This window comes from Chiroxiphia lanceolata, unplaced genomic scaffold (assembly GCF_009829145.1).
Source record: "Chiroxiphia lanceolata isolate bChiLan1 unplaced genomic scaffold, bChiLan1.pri scaffold_67_arrow_ctg1, whole genome shotgun sequence".
Lineage (NCBI taxonomy): Eukaryota > Metazoa > Chordata > Aves > Passeriformes > Pipridae > Chiroxiphia > Chiroxiphia lanceolata.
Genome location: NW_022476532.1, coordinates 23,174 through 46,384, shown reverse-complemented (window position 1 = coordinate 46,384; position 23,211 = coordinate 23,174). Strand labels below are relative to the sequence as shown.

The 23,211-nt window shown below is 54.5% G+C and overlaps 3 protein-coding genes across 6 annotated transcripts in view; 1 reads left to right on the top strand and 2 right to left on the bottom strand.

The window, feature by feature from the left end:
* ATP13A1 (ATPase 13A1) overlaps positions 1-7,440 on the bottom strand; it is a 17,250-nt gene extending 9,810 nt beyond the window's left edge. The window contains 11 exon segments of the mRNA XM_032677588.1: positions 547-684; positions 1,398-1,524; positions 1,975-2,030; positions 2,539-2,668; positions 3,338-3,444; positions 4,069-4,138; positions 4,219-4,374; positions 5,425-5,497; positions 5,899-6,089; positions 6,389-6,478; positions 7,031-7,440. Of these exon segments, the coding sequence (XP_032533479.1) occupies positions 547-684; positions 1,398-1,524; positions 1,975-2,030; positions 2,539-2,668; positions 3,338-3,444; positions 4,069-4,138; positions 4,219-4,374; positions 5,425-5,497; positions 5,899-6,089; positions 6,389-6,478; positions 7,031-7,438 (1,546 nt within the window). The 5' untranslated portion in view covers positions 7,439-7,440.
* On the top strand, positions 7,423-23,211 carry CHCHD5 (coiled-coil-helix-coiled-coil-helix domain containing 5). 4 transcript variants are annotated; one of them, XR_004354991.1, is made up of 7 exons: positions 7,423-7,476; positions 7,832-7,972; positions 8,350-8,504; positions 9,481-9,498; positions 12,368-12,485; positions 20,887-21,054; positions 23,002-23,211. XR_004354991.1 is itself a non-coding variant. In XM_032677593.1 (4 exons), coding segments are annotated over exons 1-3 (297 nt in total). In that variant the 5' UTR covers positions 7,434-7,474; the 3' UTR covers position 8,504; positions 9,481-9,754. The 4 variants fall into 4 exon arrangements, 1 of the variants encoding a protein (XP_032533484.1); XR_004354990.1 differs by having other exon boundaries at positions 12,308-12,485; XR_004354992.1 differs by lacking the exons at positions 20,887-21,054; positions 23,002-23,211 and adding an exon at positions 15,873-15,971.
* On the bottom strand, positions 11,863-16,039 carry LOC116781828 (LIM homeobox transcription factor 1-alpha-like). The gene is made up of 6 exons (XM_032677595.1): positions 15,817-16,039; positions 15,355-15,512; positions 15,082-15,159; positions 14,859-14,988; positions 14,138-14,296; positions 11,863-13,450 (listed from the first exon to the last, which is right to left on the bottom strand). The coding sequence occupies exons 1-6, from the start codon at positions 15,989-15,991 to the stop codon at positions 13,296-13,298; spliced, it is 855 nt and encodes a 284-aa protein (XP_032533486.1). The 5' UTR covers positions 15,992-16,039; the 3' UTR covers positions 11,863-13,295.

Below are 23,211 nucleotides of genomic sequence, written 5' to 3'. Positions count from 1 at the left end.
AAAGAGGAAGGAAGGGAAGGGAAAGAAAGGGAAGGAGAAGTAAGGGAATCTCATTAGGAATTTCATCCTAATTATACAAGAATCCTGGAATCATGGAATGGGTTGGCTGGGAAGGGACTTTAAAATCCATCCCATTATCCCAGTGAATTCCAAAGGCAGGGACACCTTCCAGGGCCCAGGTGGATCCAGCCTGGCCTTGGGCACTTCCCAGGATGGGGCAGCCACAGCTCCTCCGGGAATTCCATCCCATTCCCTGCCCGCCCTCCCAGCCAAGGATTCCTTCCCCAGTTCCACCTCAATCCCCTTTTCCAGGGGGAAGCCATTCCCTGTGTCCCGTCCCTCCAGCCCTTGTCCCGAGCCCCTCTCCTGCTCTCCTGGAGCCCCTGGAATGTGCTGGAAGCTCTCCCTGGATCCTTCTCCAGGGGAACATTCCCAGCTCTCCCAGTCTGTCCCCAGAGCAGAATCCTGGAATCCTGGGACGCTCCAGGTACCTGATTCCAGGGGGAGCCCTTTCCCAGGGCAGGAATGTTGGGAATGAGGACTCACAGAGCTTGGCCAGGGCGATGAGGGAGGTGTTCACAGCCAGGGAGAGCTCGATGGGCAGCTCCGGGGGCACCACGGACGTCAGGATCAGGGCACACTCCAGGAACAGCCGGTAGTGGTTCCGCCGTGGATCCTTCGTGCCTGCGGGATGGGATGGGATCAGTTGGGAATGGGGATGGATCAGCTGGGAATGGGGACGGATCAGCTGGGAATGGGGATGGATCGGCTGGGAATGGGGACGGATCAGCTGGGAATGGGGATGGATCGGCTGGGAATGGGGACGGATCGGCTGGGAATGGGGATGGATCGGCTGGGAATGGGGACGGATCGGCTGGGAATGGGGACGGATCGGCTGGGAATGGGGATGGATCGGCTGGGAATGGGGATGGATCGGCTGGGAATGGGGACGGATCAGCTGGGAATGGGATCGGCTCAGCTCCACATCCCAGGGGAACAGGGAGTGGATCCTGCCCAAGAAGGATCCCGGGATCCAGGGTAGGCTCCAGAGAAGGCAGATCCAGGAGTAATTCCTGGAGATTGGCACCTGTCCCTCCCAAAAACTCCAGGAGAAGGTACCTGTCCTTCCCGAAAACTCTGGAACAAGTCCCTGTCTTGTCCTTCCCAGAAACTTTGGTGAAAGTCCCTCTCCTGTCCTTCCTAAAAGCTTTGGGAATGTCATTTGTCCTTTCCACAAACTTTGGGATTTGTCCTTCCCACAAACTCCGGGATTCCTCCTTCCCAAACCCTCAGGACAAGCCCCCCCCCTTCCCCAACCCTTTGGGAATTCCACCAGGACGGGGGACAATCCCAAGGCCCCGGGGAGCCTTCCCAGAGCATTCCCAGCACATTCCCACCCTCGATCCAGACGTAGGCAGCAGCAGCGATGGCGAAGACGAGGAGGAAGAGGATGAAGATGAAGGTCTCCAGGTTATTGGCCGTCACCCTCTTCACTCCAAACAGGATCGTCCGGAGCAGCTTTCCCTGGGAACAAGAGCCTTCAGTGCCAGGGCTTCAAAGGGATCCCACAGAATTCCTTAAAAACGGCCCCGGGATTCAAATCCTGGCTCCGGGGTTTTGTTTCCAGAGACTGGAAATCCCGGGGTTTCCTCTTCCCAACCTTCCTCCTTCCTCTTCCCAATCTTATTCCTTCTTCTTCCCAGCCTGATTTAACCTTCTTCCCAATCCTTATTTACTCCTCTTCCCAACCTCATTCCTTTCTCTTCCCAATCCTATTTATCCCTTTCCAATCCTTATCCCTCTTCCCACCTTTAATTATCCCTCACCCAAACCTTATTTACTCCTCTCCCCAATCTTTCTTCCTCCCTGAAACCTGACTGCTTCCTCTTCCCAACCTCATTCCCTGTTCTTCCCAACCTCACTCCAAACAAGTTCCTCTTCCAACGGAACCCGGAATTCCCGTTCCCAGCTCACCTGGGAGGTGTTGAATCCTGTCCTCAGGGCGTAGGCGACGCATCCGTTATCCACGGCTGCGGGAAGGGGGAGGAAACCCGGAGTGAATCCCCCCAGGGTCATTCCAGGGTCATTCCAGCCCGGAGTGAATCCCCCCAGGGTCATTCCAGGGTCATTCCAGCCCGGAGTCAATTCCCCTAGGGTCATTCCAGCATGGAGTGAATCCCTCCAGGGTCACTCCAGGGTCATTCCAGCCTGGAGTGAATCCCTCCAGGGTCACTCCATCCTGGGAGCTGCCCCCTCCTCGCACCCCCAGAGGGACTGAACTCATTTAGAGCCTCCCAGCTCATTAATAATCACACTAGTTCATTAATTATTACTTAATTAATACCAAACCTACTCCAGGGTCCCTCCAGCCTGGGAGCACCCGTAGCTCCCCCCTCTTCCCCCCAGGGGCCCATTTAGCTCCCCCCAGCTCATTAACCAGGCCGTTAATTAGTGCTGCCCCAGCACCGCCCCCGGACCCCAGCGGATCCCACGGGAATTGCCAGCATTCCCGGCGGGAATGGGGGGCCGGGGACGCACGTTTGAGCCCCGAGGAGGCCTTTTGGGGCGGGATGTGCTGCACCACCCGCGTGCCCCCGAAGATGACGTGGAGCCGGGAATCGCCCTCCATGTCCAGCACGTGCTCCGGGCTCAGGTCCTCCACCGGCTCCTGCAGCAGGGAAACAGGGAATGGGCCCTGGGATGAGCAGGGAAATGGGAACGGCACGGGATCGTGCCAGGGAGGGGGCAGGGTTTGGAATCTGCGGGGAGGGTGGGGCTGGGGGGCTCGCCCCTTCCCAAGGAAATCCATTGGAATAATAATAACAATAATAATAATAACAAAAATAAATTTTATACTTCCTAAGTCTCCCACTGGTACAAAAAGCAGAAAAAACGAGGGGTTTTCCCTGATTTTTGACTGTTTTCCCTGATAAATTTTGATTCTTTTCCCCAATTTTTGACTCTTTTCCCTGATTCCTGTGGGTTCTCCCTGATTCCTGTGGGTTCTCCCTGATTCCTGTGGGTTCTCCCTGATTCCTGTGGGTTCTCCCTCATTCCTGTGGGTTCTCCCTCATTCCTGTGGGTTCTCCCTCATTCCTGTGGGTTCTCCCCAATTCCTGTGGGTTCTCCCTCATTCCTGTGGGTTCTCCCCAGTTCCTGTGGGTTCTCCCCAGTTCCTGTGGGTTCTCCCTCATTCCTGTGGGTTCTCCCTCATTCCTGTGGGTTCTCCCCTATCCCTGTGGGTTCTCCCCTATCCCTGTGGGTTCTCCCCAGTTCCTGTGGGTTCTCCCTCATTCCTGTGGGTTCTCCCTCCCCTTTCCCTGTTCCCCATCCCCACCTTCATCTGGGGCACGGACTCTCCCGTCAGCATTGCCTCGTCCACGATGCAGCGGCCCCGCAGCAGCAGAACATCACAGGGCACCAGATTGTCCTGGGGGGAACGGCCTGGCCCAAAAACACCCAAATCAGCCCCAAAAAAACCGGCAAAGAGCCTTCCCTGGGACCCTCTGCCACCTCGGGGAAAAATTCCAGGGGAAAATCGACGGAAAAGCAACGAAAATCAAGGCAAAATCAATTTAAAAGCAAATAAAAACCAATTCAAAAGCAATGAAAACCAATGAAAAATCATTTGAAAACCAATTACAGTCAACAAGAAATCAATTAAGATAAATTAAAATCAATTAAAGTGAATTAAAAATCAGCTAAAATCAATGAAAAATAAATCAAAAATCAATTAGAATCAATTAAAAATTAATTCAAAAGCAATTAAAGTCAATTGAAAACCAATTAAAATCAATTGAAAAACTGACTTAAAAACCAGGTGAAAAATCAATTAAAACCAATTAAAAATCCCTGGAAATGGGAATTAAGAGATTCCAGCCCAAGGATTTCTCTCCTGGCTCCTTGGAAAAGGGAATTAAAACCAAGACTCCAAGAGATCCCACCCTGGAAATGGGAATTAAAATCCCACAAAGGCACCCGTGGGGTTTTTTACCCCGATCCAACCCACGCCAACCCCCTGGGAACGCCGGGAATGCCCCGAATCCCTGGGAATGGGGCCCCGGATACCGATGGACACGATGTCCCCCGGGATGATCTCGTCGCTGGAGATCGGGCGCCACTTGCGGTTCCTGTACACCTGCAACCCCCAAAAAAGGGATGTTTTAGCCACAAAAACCCGGGAAAAGGCGGGAAATCCCCCCCAGTTCCCGGATTTACCTGGATCATGTAGGGCTTGTTGCCCATCTTGCGGATCTCCGACATGTTCCGCATCTGCTGCTGCACCAGCGAGGCCTCGAAGGCCACGAGCATGGAGAGGGTGAAGACACTGTAGTACCAGTACTCGTCCAGGCACCACAGCCCCACGCAGAACACCTGGAAAAGCCCGGGAAAACCCGGCAGGCAGCTCGGCTCAGCCGGGATAACTCCAGCGTTTCACTGGGGGAACGGGGAAGGCAGGGGATCTCCCTCCCACAAACACCCGGGGGTCAGGAGTTATCCCCACACCACAGAACACCTGGAGCAGCCCAGAATTCCTTAAAATCTGGGATTCAGCTTGGCTTATTCGGGATAATCCCAGTATTTCTTTGGGGGAAACTGGGAAGGCAGGGGATCTCCCTCCCACAAACACCCGGGTGTCAGGAGTTATCCCCACACCACAGAACACCTGGAGCAGCCCAGAGTTCCTTAAAATCTGGGATTCAGCTTGGCTTATTCAGGATAATCCCAGTGTTTCACTGGGGGGAACTGGAAAGGCAGGGAATCTCCCTCCCACAAACACCCGGGGGTCAGGAACTGTCCCCACACCACAGAACACCTGGAGCAGCCCAGAATTCCTTAAAATCTGGGATTCAGCTTGGCTTATTCAGGATAATCCCAGTATTTCATCGAGGGAAACTAGAAAGGCAGGGAATCTCCCTCCCACAAACACCCGGGGGGTCAGGAACTGTTTGTCCAAACCCATCCCAGAATTCCTCAAATTCTAGGAATCATCTGTGGGGACAGGAATGATCCCAATCCAGCCCAGAGTTCCTCAAATTCTAGGAATTATTGCTGTTTATTCAGGACAATTCCAATATTTCACTCTGGGAAGTTGGAAAGGCAGGAAATCTCCCTCCCAGAAACACCCAAGGGGTCAGGAATTGTTTGTCCCAATCCATATCAGAATCCCTTAAATTCCAGGAATTTCTAGGGACTGGAATGGGAATTTAAAGGAATCATCTTGTTTAAACAATTCCAGAAAGCTGGAAAAATCCCAGGGCAAAAGGGTCACTGCCAGGAATAAATCAATATCCAGGTCCAATCCAGCAGATATTCCTGATTCCTGGAATCTTCCCAGCTCATTCCTGGCTTTCAATCCATAAATGCTCCTGGTTTTTTAGCAGGAATAAGGAATTCCCCCCCCTTTCTGTCTCCACGTTTTACCTGGAAGACGAAGAAGGGAGCTGTAGCTCTTTCCTTGAACAATTCCAAGAATTCTGGCACCACCATCTCAGCCCTGGGAAGGAAATCCAGGAAATCCATCCTTGTTTCCCTGAGCATCCCAAGATTTCAGCAAAATGCCATCCCAAAAAACCAGAGGAAAATCTCCTGGTTTTTGATTACTCTGAGTCAATTCCTTCCCCTTCCCAATTTAACTCTTTTTTCTTCCCAATCCTATTCCTTCCTCTTCCCAATCTACATTCCCAATGTTATTCCTTCCTCTCCCTAATCCTTATTTATTTCTCTTCCCAATCTTATCCCTCAAACCCAGCTGTTCTCTGTCCTGAAAGGAATCTGAAGTGATCCCTGGGAATGACTAAAATTCCAACTCCGGGACCAAAACTCCGGTTTGATCCCGGTTTTTCCTGCCAAACGGGGATATTTTGGCTCCCCCAAAAAACCCCCAGGAAAACTCACTTATTGGTGCCATATTTCTTCTCTGCTGCCCGGATTTCCTTGTCCTCCTGGTAGCCTCTGGAATTCTGGTAGTAGCTCAGGGGATACTCCACCGGGAAGGCCACGGGTAGGAATTGTCTCTTCCCGTTGGTTTCGTAGGAATACTTGATTTTCTGGAATTCGAAGGAAAGAGCCTCCTCCCCGTCCTCGCCCTGGGAAAGGATAAAATAATTGAACATTATCCAGGTCCAAAATCATCCAACATAAATCTTCACCCCCGGGGATAATTCACCTCTGAGAGGGCAGAATTCCCACATTCATTCCCAAAATCCCAACCTGTCCCTGCTGGTGGAAACACCCCCCCCCAGTCAGATCCATCCCAGCTGATTTTTTGCTAATTAACGTGAATAAAACCGTAATTTTTGCTAATTAACGGGACTAAAAGGAATTCCGAGCCGGCGGCAGCTCCCGGAATCTCCCGGAATCTCCCGATCCCTGCGGATCCTCTCACCTGATCCCGGTGCAGCGGCACCAGCTCCACGGAGCCGTTGTTGGGGGTCGGCACCACTTTGGCCAAGGTGGCTTTTTTGGGACACGGCTCCTGGAGGGGGGAATGAAAAATGGGAATTCCCATCCCGGGGTTTGCCCGGGAGCGCTGGTTGGGATCACACACATCCAAAGAGAACGTTCCCAATCCCAAAATTCCCGCCTGGGCACCGAGGGAATGAGTTCAGGGACACAAACAGGGAAAGAGGCACCTTAAAGGGATTTAATGCCTTTGCCTCTCAGACCCCAAATCCCCCCCAAATCCCTCTCAAACCCCAAATACCCCCAGTCCCAAATCCCCCCAAAATCCCCCTCAAACCCCACATATCTTCAGTCCCAAATTCCCCTCAAAATCCTCCTCAAACCCCAAATACCCCCAGTCCCAAATCCCCCAAAATGCCCCTCAGACCCCAAACTCCCCCAGTCCCAAATCCCCCAAAATCCCCCTCAGACCCCAAACTCCCCCAGTCCCAAATCCCCCAAAATCCCCCTCAGACCTCAAACTCCCCCAACTCCAACCCCCCCAAATTCCCCCCTCAGGCCCCTCGCACCCCAAATCCCCCCCTTTCCCCTCAGCCCCCCAGTCCCCCCTTTGCCCCTCGCTCACCCTGACGCAGGTGAGCGCGCACTGCGCGTGCACGGACCAGAGCCCCGCCAGCGCCGTGAGCAGCTGCAGCGCCGCGATGGCGCCGAGCGCCAGCAGCGCCGCCTCGGGGGGCCCCCCCCGCTCCTCCTCCTCCTGCTTCCCCTGTGCCCCCCACAGCCGCGGCCCCCACAGCCACAGCCACGCCGGGTAGAGCCCGGCGGCGAAGGGCAGGACGGTGGCGCGGAGGAGGCGCGGCCGCCGCCGGTAGAGCGTCACCGACGAGACCAGCTCGTCCTGAGGGGCCGCCGCGGCCGCCGCCATTTTCCCTCCGCCCTCGGCCCGTCTCTTCCGCTTCCGAGCCCCCGCCCCGGAGCTTCCGCCCGCGCGTGCGCGGGGAGCGGTGCTGGCGGAAGCGCGGCGGCGGCGCATGCGCGCTGGAGAAGTGCGGGCGGAGGCGGCGTCGTCATGTGAGTGAAGGGGCGGCGGGGCCGGGGCGGGAAGGGTCCCTTCCGCGTGTCCCCCCCCGGCTTAACGAGCCCCCCGGTGTTAACGGGATCACTTCGACCCCCCGTGTGCCCCCCGGTGTTAACAGGACCCTCCCGGGACCCCCTCCGGTGTTAACGGAATCCCCGTGTGTGTGTCCCCCCGGTGTTAACGGGACCCCCGGGACCCCCCGTGTGCCCCCCGGTGTTAACAGGACCCTCCCGTGTCCCCCCCCCGGTGTTAACGGAATCCCCGTGTCCCCCCCCGGTGTTAACGGGACCATCGGGACTCCCGGTGTCCTCCCCATTACTGACCTTCCCATTCCCGGTATTCCCGCAGGGAACTGGCCCTGGAGCTGACGGCCCGTCACTGCGGGGCGGAGCTGGAGCGCTACGGGCGCTGCGTGGCCGCGAGTCCCGAATCCTGGCAGAGGGATTGTCACCGGCTGCGGCTCGGGATCGCCCAGTGCGCCTCGGCACAGTCAGTGCGGGACTGGGAGGGACTGGGATTGTCACTGGATGCGCACCGGGAGGACTGGGATTGTCACTGGATGCGCACCGGGAGGACTGGGATTGTCACTGGATGGGCACCGGGAGGACTGGGATTGTCACTGGATGGGCACCGGGAGGACTGGGATTGTCACTGGATGGGCACCGGGAGGACTGGGATTGTCACTGGATGGGGCTTGGGATTGCCCAGCGCACCTCGGCACAGTCAGTGCCGGACTGGGAGAGACTGGGAGGGACTGGGACTGTCCCTCCAGTGCCATCCCCGTCCCTTTGGTGCCATCCCAGCGCCATCCCTGTCCCCCTGGTGCCATCCCGGTGCCCCCCTGACCCATCCCCGTGCCCCCCCAGCCCCATCGTGCGGCAGATCCGCCGGGACTGTGCCGAGCCCTTCGCGGCCTTCGAGCGCTGCCTGCGGGATCACCCCGGGAGCGCCGGGAGCTGCCACCCCCACGCCAACGCCTTCCTGCTCTGCGCCGACCAAGTGAAGCCCGGGGAGCCCTGAGGTGAGACCTGAGGGAGATCTGAGGGGAGATCTGAGGGGAGCCCTGAGGGGAGATCTGAGGTGAGATCTGAGGGGAGCCCTGAGGGGAGATCTGAGGGGAGCCCTGAGGGGAGATCTGAGGGGAGCCCTGAGGGGAGATCTGAGGGGAGTCCTGAGTGAGTCCTGAGGGGAGTCCTGAGGGGAGCCCTGAGGTGAGATCTGAGGGAGATCTGAGGGGAGCCCGAGGGGAGTCCTGAGGGAGATCTGAGGGGAGATCTGAGGGGAGTCCTGAGTGAGTCCTGAGGGGAGTCCTGAGGGGAGCCCTGAGGTGAGATCTGAGGGAGATCTGAGGGGAGCCCGAGGGGAGTCCTGAGGGAGATCTGAGGGGAGATCTGAGGGGAGTCCTGAGGTGACTCTGAGGTGAGGGGAGCTCTGAGGGGAGATCTGAGAGGAGTCCTGAGGGGAACCCTGATGGGAGATCTGAGGGGAGTCCTGAGGTGAGGGGAGCCCTGAGGGGAAATCTGAGGAGAACCCTGAGGGGAGATCTGAGGGGAGATCTGAGGGGAGTCCTGAGGGGAGCCCTGAGGTGAGGAGAGTCCTGAGGGGAGCCCTCAGGTGAGGAGAGTCCTGAGGGAAGTCCTCAGGTGGGACCTGAGGGGAGCCCTAAGGCAAACCCTGAGGGGAGCCCTGAGTGAGTCCTGAGGGGAGAGCTGAGGGGAGCCCCGGCACCCCTGGGAATGTTCCCACTGGATGGAAAGGCTCCTTCCTGCGGCTGGAACCCCCCAGAGGACACCCGGACACACAAATCCCACACAAATCCCCTCCTGCCTCAGGGAACAGGGGAGGGAGGACGTGGGGGAAGGATGTTTGGGATAAAAGTGGGATCAGAACCTCCCACAGTCCTCCCAGATCCGTGAAATCCCGCACAAATTTTTGGGGTCAGAAGGGATCTTAAACTCATCCTATTCCTGCTTTTTTTTTGTGCTGTTTTTCCCTAGAGAATTCTTGGAATTCAGGTACGCCTCTGGGAATGGATGGAAAAGCCTTGGTGTCCTCTGGAATCTCCTTCCAATCCCGGATTTTCCCCCTTCTGGAAAAGGAAGTGCAGCTCTGCCCACGGAGATTCCTTGGATCTGCTTCCCTGGAGTGCAGGACCGTTCCTGACAACTGATTTCCCAGGGAATTCCAGGTTTTACCCAAAAAAACAGATAAATAAATAAATTCCAGGTTCCAAAGCTCCACAGGAACCTCGGGATGGGCTGGAAGGTGACCCAAAAAAAATCCGGTTTTTCCCTGGTTTTTTTTCTATCTGAATCCTTCCAAAAATTCCTTTGGGAATCAAAGATAGTTATTTCCCTTTTTTCCCAAGAAAACCCACCCATTTCCCAAGATCCAAAACCATTCCTGGCTCTTCCCACTGCCCTTGGAAGCTCAGGGACACTTTGGGGCCATAAAAGTCAAATTGATCCATCTGAAAACTCCCAACTTTTTAGGGATAGGATTCCCAGGATCTCTCCTGCTTTGGGACGGCAGAGGGAGCCATTCCCACTGGGAAAAACAGGGATTTGGGAGCTTTGAGGTCTTTCCAGGAATTTCTGGCTGTAAATAGTGGGGGAAAAAAAATCCAAATATTCCTGAAAATATCCATTAAAACTTGAGGAGAAGTGGGATAAAGCCCCGGGATTGCGGGATCCGCGTGGGAAAAGTCCAGGATGCTGGCAGCGAGGTCAGAAATCCCTGGAAAAGCAGGAGTGGGGGTCTCCCAGGAAAAGGGTAATCCTGGGAATTTGGGGGGGGAGGAGAAATGAGGTTTTGGGACTCGACTGGGGCTTCCCAGGAGATTTTTTTGGGGGAATTAAACTCGGCCAGGGATGTGCAGGGAGCAGGAATTCCCTCGGGAATTCTCAGGGAGAGGCTTTTCCCAAGTTTCCAGCACTGTTTGGGGGGCATTAAAAAAAAACCCCTGGCTTTGATCCCGATCCCAAGGGATCCACCCCATTCCTGGGATACATTGATCCTTATCCAGGGTCCAGCCAGGCCCAAATCCAGCTGGTTTTTGGGCCTCACTGGAAATCTGTTCATCTCTAAAAATAGTTATCCCTAAAATCTGAATAAATTTATCCCTAAAAATTAAATGTGTTTATCCCTAAAATGTAAATTATTTATCCCTAAAATCGAAATATATCCATCCCTAAAACCTGAATCTGTTTATCCATAAAATCAAAGTCATCTATCCCTAAAAATTAAATATATTGATCCCTAAACACTAAATGTCCTTTATTCCCATGAATCCCTTTATGTCACTTTAATCCTTCAATTCCTTGTCTCCTGCCACGATTCCCACCCCTAATTCCACGATTTTTCCACTTTTCATTCCTCCCAACTCCAGTTTCCAGCCAAATCCCTGTTTTTTCCTGGGAGTTAAACCACCTAAAAGCCATTTTTTTCCCGGGTTTAACTTCCCAGCTCATCCCAACATTTCTGGGGAAATGAATTAACACATCCAAGGGCTCCCGAGCTCCCAAAAACCCCCAAATCCCGGGATCAATCCATTCCCTCCTTGTTTTCCGTCCTCTTCCCGGAGCTCCCGGGACACCAAATCCGCCTTTTCCCGGTGTCGGTGCCGCTTTTCCTTCCCGGTGGAGCTTTTCCAAGGCCCCAAAGGGGGGGATGACCCTCGATCCCAGGACGAGGGACCCGCCCGGAATCCGCTTTAATTCCTCAGCCGGAAAAATATCCTGGTTTTCCGCTCGGCTTCCCCCGGCTCCGGGCGGCCGTAAATCAGGGAGAGGTGGACGGAGCCACATTCCAGCCTTTGTTTTCCTTGGATCCCGTCCAGGGGGTTTCTCAGAGGGTGTTTTGCTGCCACTTCCAGAGGGTTTTGGGGTCACTTTTTATCCTCCCGGTCCGGGGGAGAGAGGGAGACACACCTGGGCATTCCAGAGGGGGGGAAGCATTCCCAGGATCCCTTGGGAAGCCTTCCCAGCCAAGGGGGAGCACCTGGAACGGCTGGAAGTGTGTTTATCCCTAAAATCCAAGTGTATTTATCCCTAAGATCTGAATGTGTTTGTCCCTAAAATCGAAATCATTTATCCCTAAACTCGAAATTGTTTATTATCCCCAAAATCCAAATGTTTTTATCCCTGAAATCTGAGTCTGTTCATCCCTAAAATCTAAATCTATTTATCCATAAAATCCCAGAGGAGCATGGGATATTCCCAGTGCCTTTCCCAAGCTGTTTTCAGAGAGCTCAGGAAACCAGGAAACGAAGCCAGACCCGGGAATTTGGGAAGCTGCTTCCTGAACCCCCGGGAAAGGAACCCCACCCTGGAATTCCCAGGCAGGAAAATCCCACGTTCCCAGTTAAACTTGGCTTTTTTGGGGCGTGGGGGGGTTTATTTTCCAACGTACATGCAAAAGAGAATTCCCAAAACACCGGCACGGGATCACGGGGAGCATCCGGAGGGATTCGGGGAGTGGGATCTGGGGGGGGGAAACATCAAATTTCCACAATTTCACCACGGATTCTCCTGGAATTCCACCTAAACCGAGTCTGTCCCGAGGGCAGGAGCCTCCAAAGGGAACACACGGATGGAGGAGGTGAATTCCGGGATTTGGGATGGTGGGAACTCTCCCGATTCCATCCCAAACTCGCCTTTCCAGGCAAAAATGTGCCATAAATATCTGGGGGTTTGGGAAAAATCTCCCCCCTTCCCTCCCAAAAAACCAGTGTCCAGCTGTCTGGGAGTGTTGTCCATGGATGGGAAGAGGCGGATCCCAGAAGTCCGGGATAATCCCGGCACTGCCAACACGAGGAATTTTTAGTTCCAGGGAATTTCCCTCCGACAAAAAATCCGCCTTTTCCCCGGTTTTCGGTTCCTCCGGGAGATTCCCACCTGGAAAAATCAGCGTGTGGAGGCTCAGGGACAAAAGCACGTCCAGGAATCCGTCGGCCAAATCCTCGGGATTGTCCCGCCCGATTCCCGACTCCGCAGATCCCAAAGTAAGTCGTTATTCCCTTTCTTGGAACAGTCCTGGGAATTCCGTTCCGGGAATATTTCCTCCTTGGAACGGTCGGAGAGCTGGGGGAGGTTTTCATCCAGGAGGATTTTATTCCTTCGGCTGGAACAGCTCCTGGGAAAACTCTGGGAATTCCAACAATGGAGTCGTTCTGGGGAGATCCCAGGTCATTCCCGAAAAAAACTGGGCTAAAAACACCATCCCAGTGATGGAATAATGGACAGAACCCGGGAGGGAGGAGATCCAGAGCTTTTCCAGCTGGATTAGGGCTTGGAGTTGTGCTGGGAATACGGGGAGACGGCCTGGGATGGGCACCAGGGGGGGATCCCGAGGGATTCAGCCTCAAAATCCCAAATATCAGCGGATTCCGCCCCCAAATTCCCCATGCTGACGGATTCCAGCCTGAAATTCCCGGTCCTGATAGAAAATGAGGGGAAATCCCAAATATTGATGGATTTTGGCTGGAAATTCCTGGTCCCAATGGAAAATGCCGGAGGATTCACTCAGGAGTCCAGCCCGGAATTCCCAGTCCCGACAGATTCCGGCCAGAAATTCCCTCACCCGAGAGAAAACGCCGGAAAATTCCCACTCGGGATAGAAAACAACGGGGAAATTCCCACCAGATTCCAGCCGGGAACGCCCATCCCGGTGGGAAACGCCGGGAGAGGTCAGATCCATCCGTCGGCTCCTCCGGGGAGAACAATCCCGAGGGTCTCAGTCCCGCCCCGTCCCCCCGCCCGGCTCGGCGGCGGGAGCAGCATTCCCGAGGTTCCTGGGAAGGGCTTTTCCGGGGTCAGGAGGTGAAGTAGGAGCTCTGCATGGAATACAGGCGGTCGATGGGATTCCCGAGCCGGGCCTGCAGCAGGCTGGGATCGGCCCCGGACAGGAGGCAGTCGCCCAGGGGGCCCAGGCTGTCGCTGTCCAGGTCGTGGAAAACGCCCTCCGAGTCTGGGAAAAGCGGGAAAAGGGAAGGAAATTAAATCAGAGGCTCTTCCCGCCCTCCCATTCCTGAATATTCCCATGGGATGGAGAGATCTTGGTGTCAACCCCTGGTCCTGGCACAGCTCTGCCCTCCTTCCCTTCCCAAATATTCCCCGTGGATCAGGAATTCCCTTCCCAAACCTTCTCCCCCATCCCATCCCATCCCATCCCCATCCCATCCCATCCCATCCCATCCCATCCCATCCCATCCCATCCCATCCCATCCCTATCCCTCTTCTCTCCCTGCCCAGGGCTCCTCCCCAGCTCCGTATCCAACTGGATCCCATATCCCAGTGGATCCCATATCCTGTTGTATCCCATATCCCAGTGTATCCCTGTGCACCCTGCTGTATCCCAGTGCACCCCGCTGTATCCCGGTGTGTCCCAGTGTGTCCCAGTGTATCCCAGTGTATCCCTGTGTATCCCGCTGTATCCCGCTGTATCCCGCTGTATCCCTGTGTATCCCAGTGTATCCCAGTGTATCCCGCTGTATCCCTGTGTATCCCTGTGCACCCCGCTGTATCCCGGTGTGTCCCTGTGTGTCCCTGTGTATCCCAGTGCACCCCGCTGTGTCCCGCTGTATCCCGCTGTATCCCGGTGTGTCCCGCTGTATCCCGGTGTATCCCGGTGTGTCCCGGTGTATCCCGGCGTTACCGTAGGGGTGCAGGTGTTCCGGGGGGAGCTGTGGGGGGGTCATTCCCGGCCGGAAGAGCTCCGGGCTCAGCCCGTTGTGCTCCAGGGGCAGGAGCGGCTGCGGCGGGAGGCGGGAATATGGCGCCAGGAGCCCCTCGAGGCCGGGAACGCTCGCGGCGTCTGCGGGCACCCAACGGGGAGCGTCGCCATGGGGGGGCACCAGAGGGATGTCGCAATAGTGGTGTCGTGATAGTGATGTCATGATAGTGATGTCACCAGAGTGATGTTGTGATAGTGATGTCACCAGAGTGATGTCACCGTAGTGATGTCGCGATAGTGGTGTCACAATAGTGATGTCATGACAGTGCATTCCAGAGCCTAAAGGGGCTCCAGGAGAGCGGGAGAGGGGCTCGGGACAAGGGCTGGAGGGATGGGACACAGGGAATGGCTTCCCCCTGGAAAAGGGGATTGAGGTGGAACTGGGGAAGGAATCCTTGGCTGGGAGGGCGGGCAGGGAATGGGATGGAATTCCCGGAGAAGCTGTGGCTGCCCCATCCCGGGAAGTGCCCAAGGCCAGGTTGGAGCCGCCTGGGCCCTGGAAGGTGTCCTTGCCTTTGGAATTCGGTGGGATAATGGGATGATTTAAGGTCCCTTCCCACCCAAACCGCTCCACAATTCCACGAAACACATCCAAGCCGCCCCCTGCATCCCGGCTTTCTGCCCATTCCCAGTTTTCCCTCACCTTCACTGTCGTCGTTGCTCTGCCGGCTGCTCCTCCCGGTCCCTCTCCCGCTTCCCAGCCGGGCATTCCCAAGCTGCTCCTGCTCCTGCTGCTGCTGCTGCTGCTGCTGCCTCCGGGCGATTTTCTTCATCTGGGAAAACACATGGACACGCCGGGAATTCGAGCCCTCGGAGCTCCGGGTGGGGGTTAAATCCCACCCCTGGAACAGGATCCGTTCCCTCACCTTGGCCCGTTGGTTCTGGAACCACACCTGGACCACCCGCACGGTCAATCCCGTCTCCGCCGCCAGCGTCTCCCTCACCTGGCCATGGGAAAGGGATAAATCGGGATTAAATCCCTCAGGGAAGGGTCCCGGTGGTGGTTGGGCTCCAAAAAGAGCTCAGCTGGGATTAAATCCCACCGGGAACGATCCAAACCAACAGCTGGGCTCCAAAACGAGCCGGGTGGGACTCGGATCCCGGTGGGAAGGATCCCGGCAGGATTGGGGCGCCGGTACCTTTCTGCAGGGCTTGGAGGACACCTCGAAGGAGGCCTTGAAGGCGCGGCGCTGTTGGGTGGTCAGGATGGTGCGCGGCCGCTTGGAGCGCTTGTGGTCTTTGCCGTCGTCGCCGCCTTTGCCGTGGGAGTGGGCGCCGTCCTCGTCCTCGCTTTTCACTGCCGGAGAAGGGTGGGGTCAGGGAACTGGGACAGGGATCCATCCCTGGGAGGGCTCAGGGATGGCCGGGACGGGGCTCGGAGTCGGGAATCGGGACAGGGATCCATCCCTGGGAGGGCTCAGGGACGGCCGGGACGGGGCTCGGAGCCACCTGGGCCATGGAAGGGGTCCCTGCCCTTGGAATGAGGTGGGATGGGAGGAGCTCTGGGGTCCCTCCCAACTCAACCCAACCCATCCCACGCCGCCTCATCCTCTCCATCCCCTGGTCTCCCGCCCCGGCCCGGCTCCGTCCCGGCCCCTCACCGGACTCGGTGGGCGCGGGGCTGATGGCGCTGAGCATCTCCCTCTCCTTCTCGTAGTCGGAGCGGCAGAGCAGCTGCCCCTCCTTGAGCACGAACTCGTCCCCGCGCTGCAGCCGCCGCTCGCACTCGCAGCACGAGAAGCACTGCACGTGGTAGACATTCTCCAGCACCCGCATGATGAGCTCCGAGGGCCCGATGGCCTTCAGGCAGCTGCTGCACTTGGTCTGGAACAGCCTGAGGGGGGAAACGCGGAATCTGGGACACCCGGGTGGGATCTGGGACACCCCGGTGGGATTTGGGACACCCGGGTGGGATCTGGGACACCCCGGTGGGATTTGGGATGCCCAGGTGGGATTTGGGATGCCTGGGTGGGATTTGGGATGCCCAGGTGGGATTTGGGATGCCTGGGTGGGATCTGGGACACCTGGGTGGGATTTGGGATGCCTGGGTGGGATCTGGGACACCTGGGTGGGATTTGGGATGCCCAGGTGGGATTTGGGACACCCGGGTGGGATTTGGGACACCTGGGTGGGATTTGGGATGCCCAGGTGGAATCTGGGATGCTCGGGTGGGATTTGGGACACCTGGGTGGGATCTGAGATGCCCAGGTGGGATTTGGGACACCCGGGTGGGATTTGGGACACCCGGGTGGGATTTGGGATGCCCAGGTGGAATCTGGGATGCTCGGGTGGGATTTGGGACACCTGGGTGGGATCTGAGATGCCCAGGTGGGATTTGGGACACCCGGGTGGGATTTGGGACACCCGGGTGGGATTTGGGATGCCCAGGTGGGATTTGGGACACCTGGGTGGGATTTGGGATGTGCAGGAAGGGAAATCAGGGCCAGAGGTTGGGAATGAGGTTGGAGATGATCCAGTCCAACCATCGACCCAGCACCAACTGATCCGTGTCCTCCAGTGCCACTTCCAAGGTTTTCTGGGTGCTTCCAAGGATCTCGACTCCCCCGTTCCCTGAATGTTCCAACCTTTTCCACGAAGGGATTTTTCCCGATATTCCACCCAAACCCGCCCGGGCCGTTTCCTCCCGTCCTGTCCCTTGGGAGAAGATTCCAACCCTCACCTGGGGGATTCCAGGGAATCGCTGGGAACAGCTGGAGAGAGGGAAAGGGATTGGAAAGCCACGGGAAGAGGGAATGGTCCATTTGGGAGCTTCTCTAGGAGGAAACACACATTCCCAGCCGGATTTGGGGGCTTTTAGGGATCTCTCCTGGACCGTGAGAGGATTTTAGGGACCTTTCTGGGACGATCCCAGGGATTTTTAGGGACCTCTCCATGACTGTGAGAGGGTTCTGGGGACCTTTCCAGGATTTTAGGGACCTCTCCATGACCGAGAGAGGATTTTTGGGACCCCTCCATGACGATCCCGGGTTTTTTTGGGATGTTTGTGTCCGGAGGGAGGAACAATCCCGCGCTGGGCTGGAGCAGATGGTCCTGCCGAGGTAATTTTGGGATCTGAGCAGCTCCCGGCTCCCCCTCGGCCGCTCGGGGCGGGAAAAGCAATAAAATCGGGATTAATTAGGCCCTGTTTAAACAGCTCAGCTCATAAACCGGGATTAGGGACAAGCCGGGCTTGATCCTCCCGGGAAACTCGGCCCGGGAGCGGGAGGGGGCGAATCCCACCTGGATTTGGGATGGAGGGGCCGCTCCGGGGGGGGTTTGGGGCCCCTTTGTCTGAGTTGCGCCTGGAAAACAATCCTGGAGTTGGGGGGGGAGGAAAAACTGGGAAGAGGAGCAGCTTTTTAGGGAAAATCGGCTCTTAGGAGGCTGGAAATGATGGGGGTTATGATTCTTTTATTTTATTATTGTTATTTCTCTGATTTTTATTGTCTTATTTCTATTATTTCTGTCATTCTATTATTTTATTTTTCTATTATTTTTATGATTCTATTATTTCTATGATTCTGTTATTTTACTATTCTATTATTTTATTATTCTATTATTTCTATGATTCTGTTATTTTATTATTCTATTATTTTATTATTCTATTATTTTTATGATTCTATTATTTTATTGTTCTATTATTTCTATTGCCTTATTCCTATCATTCCATTATTTCTGTGATTCCATTATCCCTACTATCCCTATTATTTTAACATGTCTGTTATTCCACAATTCCAGGATTCTCTGGGTCAATCACTCCCATTGTTACATTCCTAATAATCTTTTTCTGATTCTCTTATTTCTATTATTCAGTTGTTTTTATTATTCCATTATTCCTATTATTTTAGAATTCTGTGATTAGATTATTTCTATTATTCCATTATCCTTTCTCTTCTTTTCCCTTTTCCCTTTTCCCTTCCCTTCCCCTCCCTTTCCCTTTCCCTTTCCCTTTCCCTTTCCCTTTCCCTTTCCCTTTCCCTTTCCCTTTCCTTTTCCCTTTCCCTTTCCCCTTCCCTTTCCCTTTCCCTTTCCCTTTCCCTTTCCCTTCCCTTTCCCTTTCCCTTTCCCTTTCCCTTTCCCTTTCCCTTTCCCTTTCCCTTTCCCTTTCCCTTTCCCTTTCCCTTTCCCTTTCCCTTCTTTCCCTTTCCCTTTCCCTTTCCCTGCTTTCCCTTTCCCTTTCCCTTTCCCTTTCCTTTTCCCCTTTCTCTTCCCCTCTTCCCTGATTTTTGGGGATCCCTCTCCCCTCTCTCCCCTCTCCTCCCCCTTTTCCCCCCTCCCTCTCACAGTTTTCCGTTCCCATGGAAACCCAACGTGGTTACGGCTCCTTAACCGGATTCTGGGATATTAAAACCTCCTCCTTAGGAATTCCTGGGCCGGGAAAAGCCGGAGAATTTTAATTCCCTGTAATTGGAGCTGACACGTGTTTTATGAGGCCGCTCCCGGGATGGTTCCTTCCCAACCAACACCAAACCTCCGGATTTGTCTTCCTGGCCCTTTCCGAGCCCTCCTCAAACTCCTCTTCCCTCACCCGAAAATTGGGAATAACCCCCCTTTTTCCTGGAAATTCAGCACCTTTAATGAGGCTCCTCAGATGGATCTTCCCTTTCCCGGCTCTGCTCCCAGGTTTTCCTTGGGTTTTCCATGTTTTTCCTGGGTTTCTCCCTCCATTATCCAAGTCCAGGTGGCTCCAACCCGGACTCGACAATTCCAGGGAGGGCCCAGCATCCCCAGGAATTCCAGGGAAGTTTCAACGCTTGGAAAAACGGGAATTCTGAGCCTTTTCCCACCTGTTCAGGCCTGAATTTCCCAGGATTTAATCCTGGGGGGGGAACATCCCAAACTCCAAACTCTCCCAAAATCCCAGCAGAGCATCCCTGACTCTGGAAGTGACGGGGTTTTCCCCGGCTCCCAGTTTTCCAGGAGGGGACGGATTTAAAGGGAAAACTGTTGGAAAACCTCCCCCTGGAACTGCCGTGGCCTGGAAAAGGCACTGCCCCGGGAATGGGAATTCTGGGAGGATTTCCCAGTGGGATGAGGAGGCGCTGAGCTGCAAAATCCCAGGAAATCTTGGAACCTGCGAAGCCCCTTCCCAGATTTGGGGAAAAAGGGAAAACGAGGGGGCAAGGACGAAAAATTCCCCCCCAAAAAAAAAAACAAAATTCCCTCCAAAAAAACCCAAAATCCTCAAAAAAAAAAAGCTCCAAAAAATCCCAAAATCCCCCCCAAAAAACCAAAATCCTCAAAAAAAAAAAATCCCCCCAACAAAATCACAAAATCCCCCCCAAAAAAATCCCCCCAAAAATCCCAAAAAAACTCTAAATCGCCCCAAAAAACCACCCCCCCCAAAATCCCAAAATCCTCAAAAAAAAACCCAAATTCCTCAAAAAACCTCCCAAATTCCTCAAAAAAACCCCCCAACAAAATCCCGAAAAAAATCCAAACTCCCCCCCAAAAAAACCCAAACCCGAGGAAAAAAACCCAAAATCGAAAAAAAACCCTCCAAAATTAAAAAACAAACAAACAAACAAACAAAAACAAAAAAAAACCAAAAACAAACAAAACCCAAAAAAAACCCAAACAAAATCCTCAAAAAAACCCAAAACGCCCCCAAATCCTCCCCCCCAAAAAAATCCCAAATCCCAAAAAACCTCCCCAGACCCCTCAAAACCCCCCAAAATCCCCCGAAAAACCCCAAAGGGAGGATTTCGTTCCCCCCCCCCCCGGACCGCCGCGGAAAGCCGGGAATGCGGCTCCCTGCGAATTCCAGCGGCCGCTCCGGCGCTGCAGGGGTTAAACCCCCCCGTTCCCCCCTTTTCCACTTGGATGTCGCTGGCAGGGATGGCCCGGAGCCATCCCGGGATAATCTGATGAAGCCCTTTATTAAATTTCCCAACCTCGGCTCCTTTATTAAAATCTCCCACAATTCCGAAGGCTCCCGGCGCTCCCGACCCTCGGAAAAACCAGGGAATTGTCCTTCCCAGACACCCCCCCTTCCTCAGCTTTTGATCCCGATGTCGCCGCGGAGGGATCCGGATATTTTTGGGAAGGGGGAAAGGGGAGAAAGTGGGAAAAAAATGTGGGAAAAATGGGGATTCCCACCCGGAAACGTCCCCGTGCTCATCCCAAAGCTTTTCCCTGATCCAGGGAGGGGGGGAAATGGGTCTCAAAAATGAGTTTTCCCTGTATCAGGTGTTTTATTTCCCTGGAAAAGCAGCTTGGAATGTGCAGCCCTTCCCAAATCCCACCATTCCCGGGGAAATGGGTCCCAAAAATGAGTTTTCCCCGTCTCAGGTGTTTTATTTTCCTGGAAAAGCAGCTTGGAATGTGCAGCCCTTCCCAAATCCCAGCACCTCCAGGGAAAGGGGGGGTGGAAAACTGATCCCAAAAATGGGTTTTCTTGTCTCAGGAAGTTTGGGAATCACCTGCTGGATCTGACAAAGCCGAGCTCGGACAAACCCGGGCTCCAGTTTGGGGCTGATCCAACACCTTTTAAGTATTTTAAGGAATATTTTCCACAGGGAATGTGGGAATCCTGCCCCGAGCTGGCTGTGGGATACGTGGAGCAGGTGCAGCAATTCCTTCCCTGTATCCCAGGAAAAATTCCCGCTGGAATCCAGAAGCTCTCGTGGGCTCCTGGACCCCGAAACATCCCGGTTCATCCCTTTTCCCAGGAATGTTCTGCCGGGAATAACAAACCAAAGGCTCTTCCCGGGGCGGGATGGAGGAGGCGGGAGCTGCTCCGAACCTCGACCTGCCCAGGGATTCATGGAATTGTTGGGAAAGGCCCCGGGATCATCCGGAGCAGCCGCTCCAAGGCCACCGAGGAACCACGTCCACAGGTGCCAATTCCACAGGGAGATTCCACAGGGAGATTCCACAGGGATCTTGGGCACTTCCCGGGATGGGGCAGCCACAGCTCCTCCGGGAATTCCATCCCATTCCCTCCCCACCCTCCCAGCCAAGGATTCCTTCCCCAATTCCACCTCAATCCCCTTTTCCAGGGGGAAGCCATTCCCTGTGTCCCGTCCCTCCAGCCCTTCTCCCAAGCCCCTCTCCCGCTCTCCTGGAGCCCCTGGAATGTGCTGGAAGCTCTCCCTGGATCCCTCCCTGCTCCAGGGGAACATTCCCAGCTCTCCCAGCCTGCCCCTGGAGCAGAGTCCTGGAATCCTGGGATGCTCTGGGTGGGAAGGGACCTTAGGGATCCTCCCGTTATCCCACCGAATTCCAAAGGCAGGGACACCTTCCATGGCCCGGGTGGCTCCCACCTGTCCCTGGCCACTTCCAGGGATGGGGCATCCCGAACTTCTTTGGGAATCCCATCCCGCCCCTCCCAGGGAAGGTTCCCTCCCTTTGGGAAGGAATTCCTTCCCAAATTCCTTCCCAAAATCCCCCCCCAAGCTCCCCTTTTCCCACCTTTAACCCCCGCAGGGAAAAACCAGCTCCCGGTTATTTTCCCCCTCCGGACCCCGATCCCAAAAAAAACCCCCTGTCCCCAAAACCTCGGGATTTCTCCCCTCCCCGCGGCTCCCGCCCGGATTTGTCTGGGCCGCTCCATTAGTATTCCAGGCAGGAATGGGGGTGGCGCGGGGTGACATCCCCGGCCCAGCTCAATATCCTGTGCCCGCACTTCTCATTTCCTGTTTTTTCGGGACTCGGAGAAGGGAAGGGGGGGCGAAAAAACCGGGAAAGGGAGGAGGGGGAAGAGGGAGGGAGAGGGGGGGAAAAGCGGGATGAGAGCGAGGGATGAGGGAAAGGGGGGGGAGGGAAAGTAAAAAAAAAAAGGAGCTCCCGGAGACTTTTCTTGCGGATTTAATAATGACAAAAGAACGTCATTAAACATTCATTAAAGTGATTTAATTAAATTCGGCTCCGGAGGGGGGGGGGAGGGGAGGGGGGAAAAAAAAACAGGGTAGGAGAGGTGAGGAAAAAAAAAAGGATATTGATCGGGAAGAGCCGGGGCTGGAATGAAAGAGGGGCTGGAATGAAAGAGGGGCTGGAATCAAAGCGGGGCTGGAATCAAAGCGGGGCTGGAATCAAAGCGGGGCTGGAGGAGGCTCAGGGCGGGTTTGGGGGTTTGGGAGCTCCGGCCCGGCCCCATCGGGAGGTTGGAGCCGAATTCCCGGGAAAAACGGCTCCGGGACCCTCTGGTCCGTCCCCATGTGGAGATTGGAGCCGAATTCCCGGGAAAAACAGCTCCGGGATGCTCCCAAGGGTGCTTGGGACACCTGGGGAAGGTGACGGGCTGGAGGTGGGAATTTCCCTGGAAAAGTGGCTCTGGAAAAATAAAAATCACCCCCCACCCCCCCCGTGAATTCGAGGGAATTCTGCTCCACGGTTCAAGAAAAAAAATCGGGAGTGTGGAATCCGGGAGAGACTCAAAAACCCGGGGGGGGGGGGGAAAACCAAAAAGAGAAGGAAAATCCATCCCAGTAAATTTAAGGGGAAATGATGAGGAAAAAATGATAGGAAAAATGATATAAGGAAAAACGATATAAGGAAAAATAATACAAGGAAAAATAATAAAGGGAAAATTATAAGGAAAAATACTGTGGAAAAATAATGCAAGGAAACTAATAAGGAAAAATAATAAGGAAAAATAATAAGAAAAATATATGGAAAATTATAAGGAAAAATTACAAGGAAAAATAATAAGGAAAAATAATATGGAAAATAATATAAGAAAAAATAATTAATAAGGAAAAATAATAAGGAAAAATTATAAGGAAAAATAATCTTAAGGAAAAATCCTTCTTCCCCCACGTTTTTCCCCCCCCTTTTCCCACCAGGAAAACATTCCAGAGGGAACGCGGTGGATGATCCTTAATGGAGCTCCAGGCAGTTCTGAACATTCCCTTTAATTTCCCGGTGATTGGGTTTAATTTCCCGGGAATGGGGGGCCTGGGAAAACCAGGAATGGCTCCGGGTAATGAAGGTCGTTCATCATCCAGGGGCAGGAGGAGGAGGAGGAGAGGGAAAGGTTTGGGATGAGGGGGAAA

Excerpts from the sequence above, each read along its gene's own strand:
- CHCHD5 (XM_032677593.1), top strand. Across the intron at positions 7,973-8,349 it reads GCCCAGTGCGCCTCGGCACA|CCCCATCGTGCGGCAGATCC; the intron begins GTCAGTGCGGGA and ends GTGCCCCCCCAG.
- LOC116781828 (XM_032677595.1), bottom strand. The coding sequence starts at position 15,991 with ATGCGGGTGCTGGAGAATGTCTACCACGTGCAGTGCTTCTCGTGCTGC. Across the intron at positions 15,513-15,816 it reads CCCCGCGCCCACCGAGTCCG|TGAAAAGCGAGGACGAGGAC; the intron begins GTGAGGGGCCGG and ends CTTCTCCGGCAG. Across the intron at positions 15,160-15,354 it reads CCTCCAAGCCCTGCAGAAAG|GTGAGGGAGACGCTGGCGGC; the intron begins GTACCGGCGCCC and ends TCCCATGGCCAG.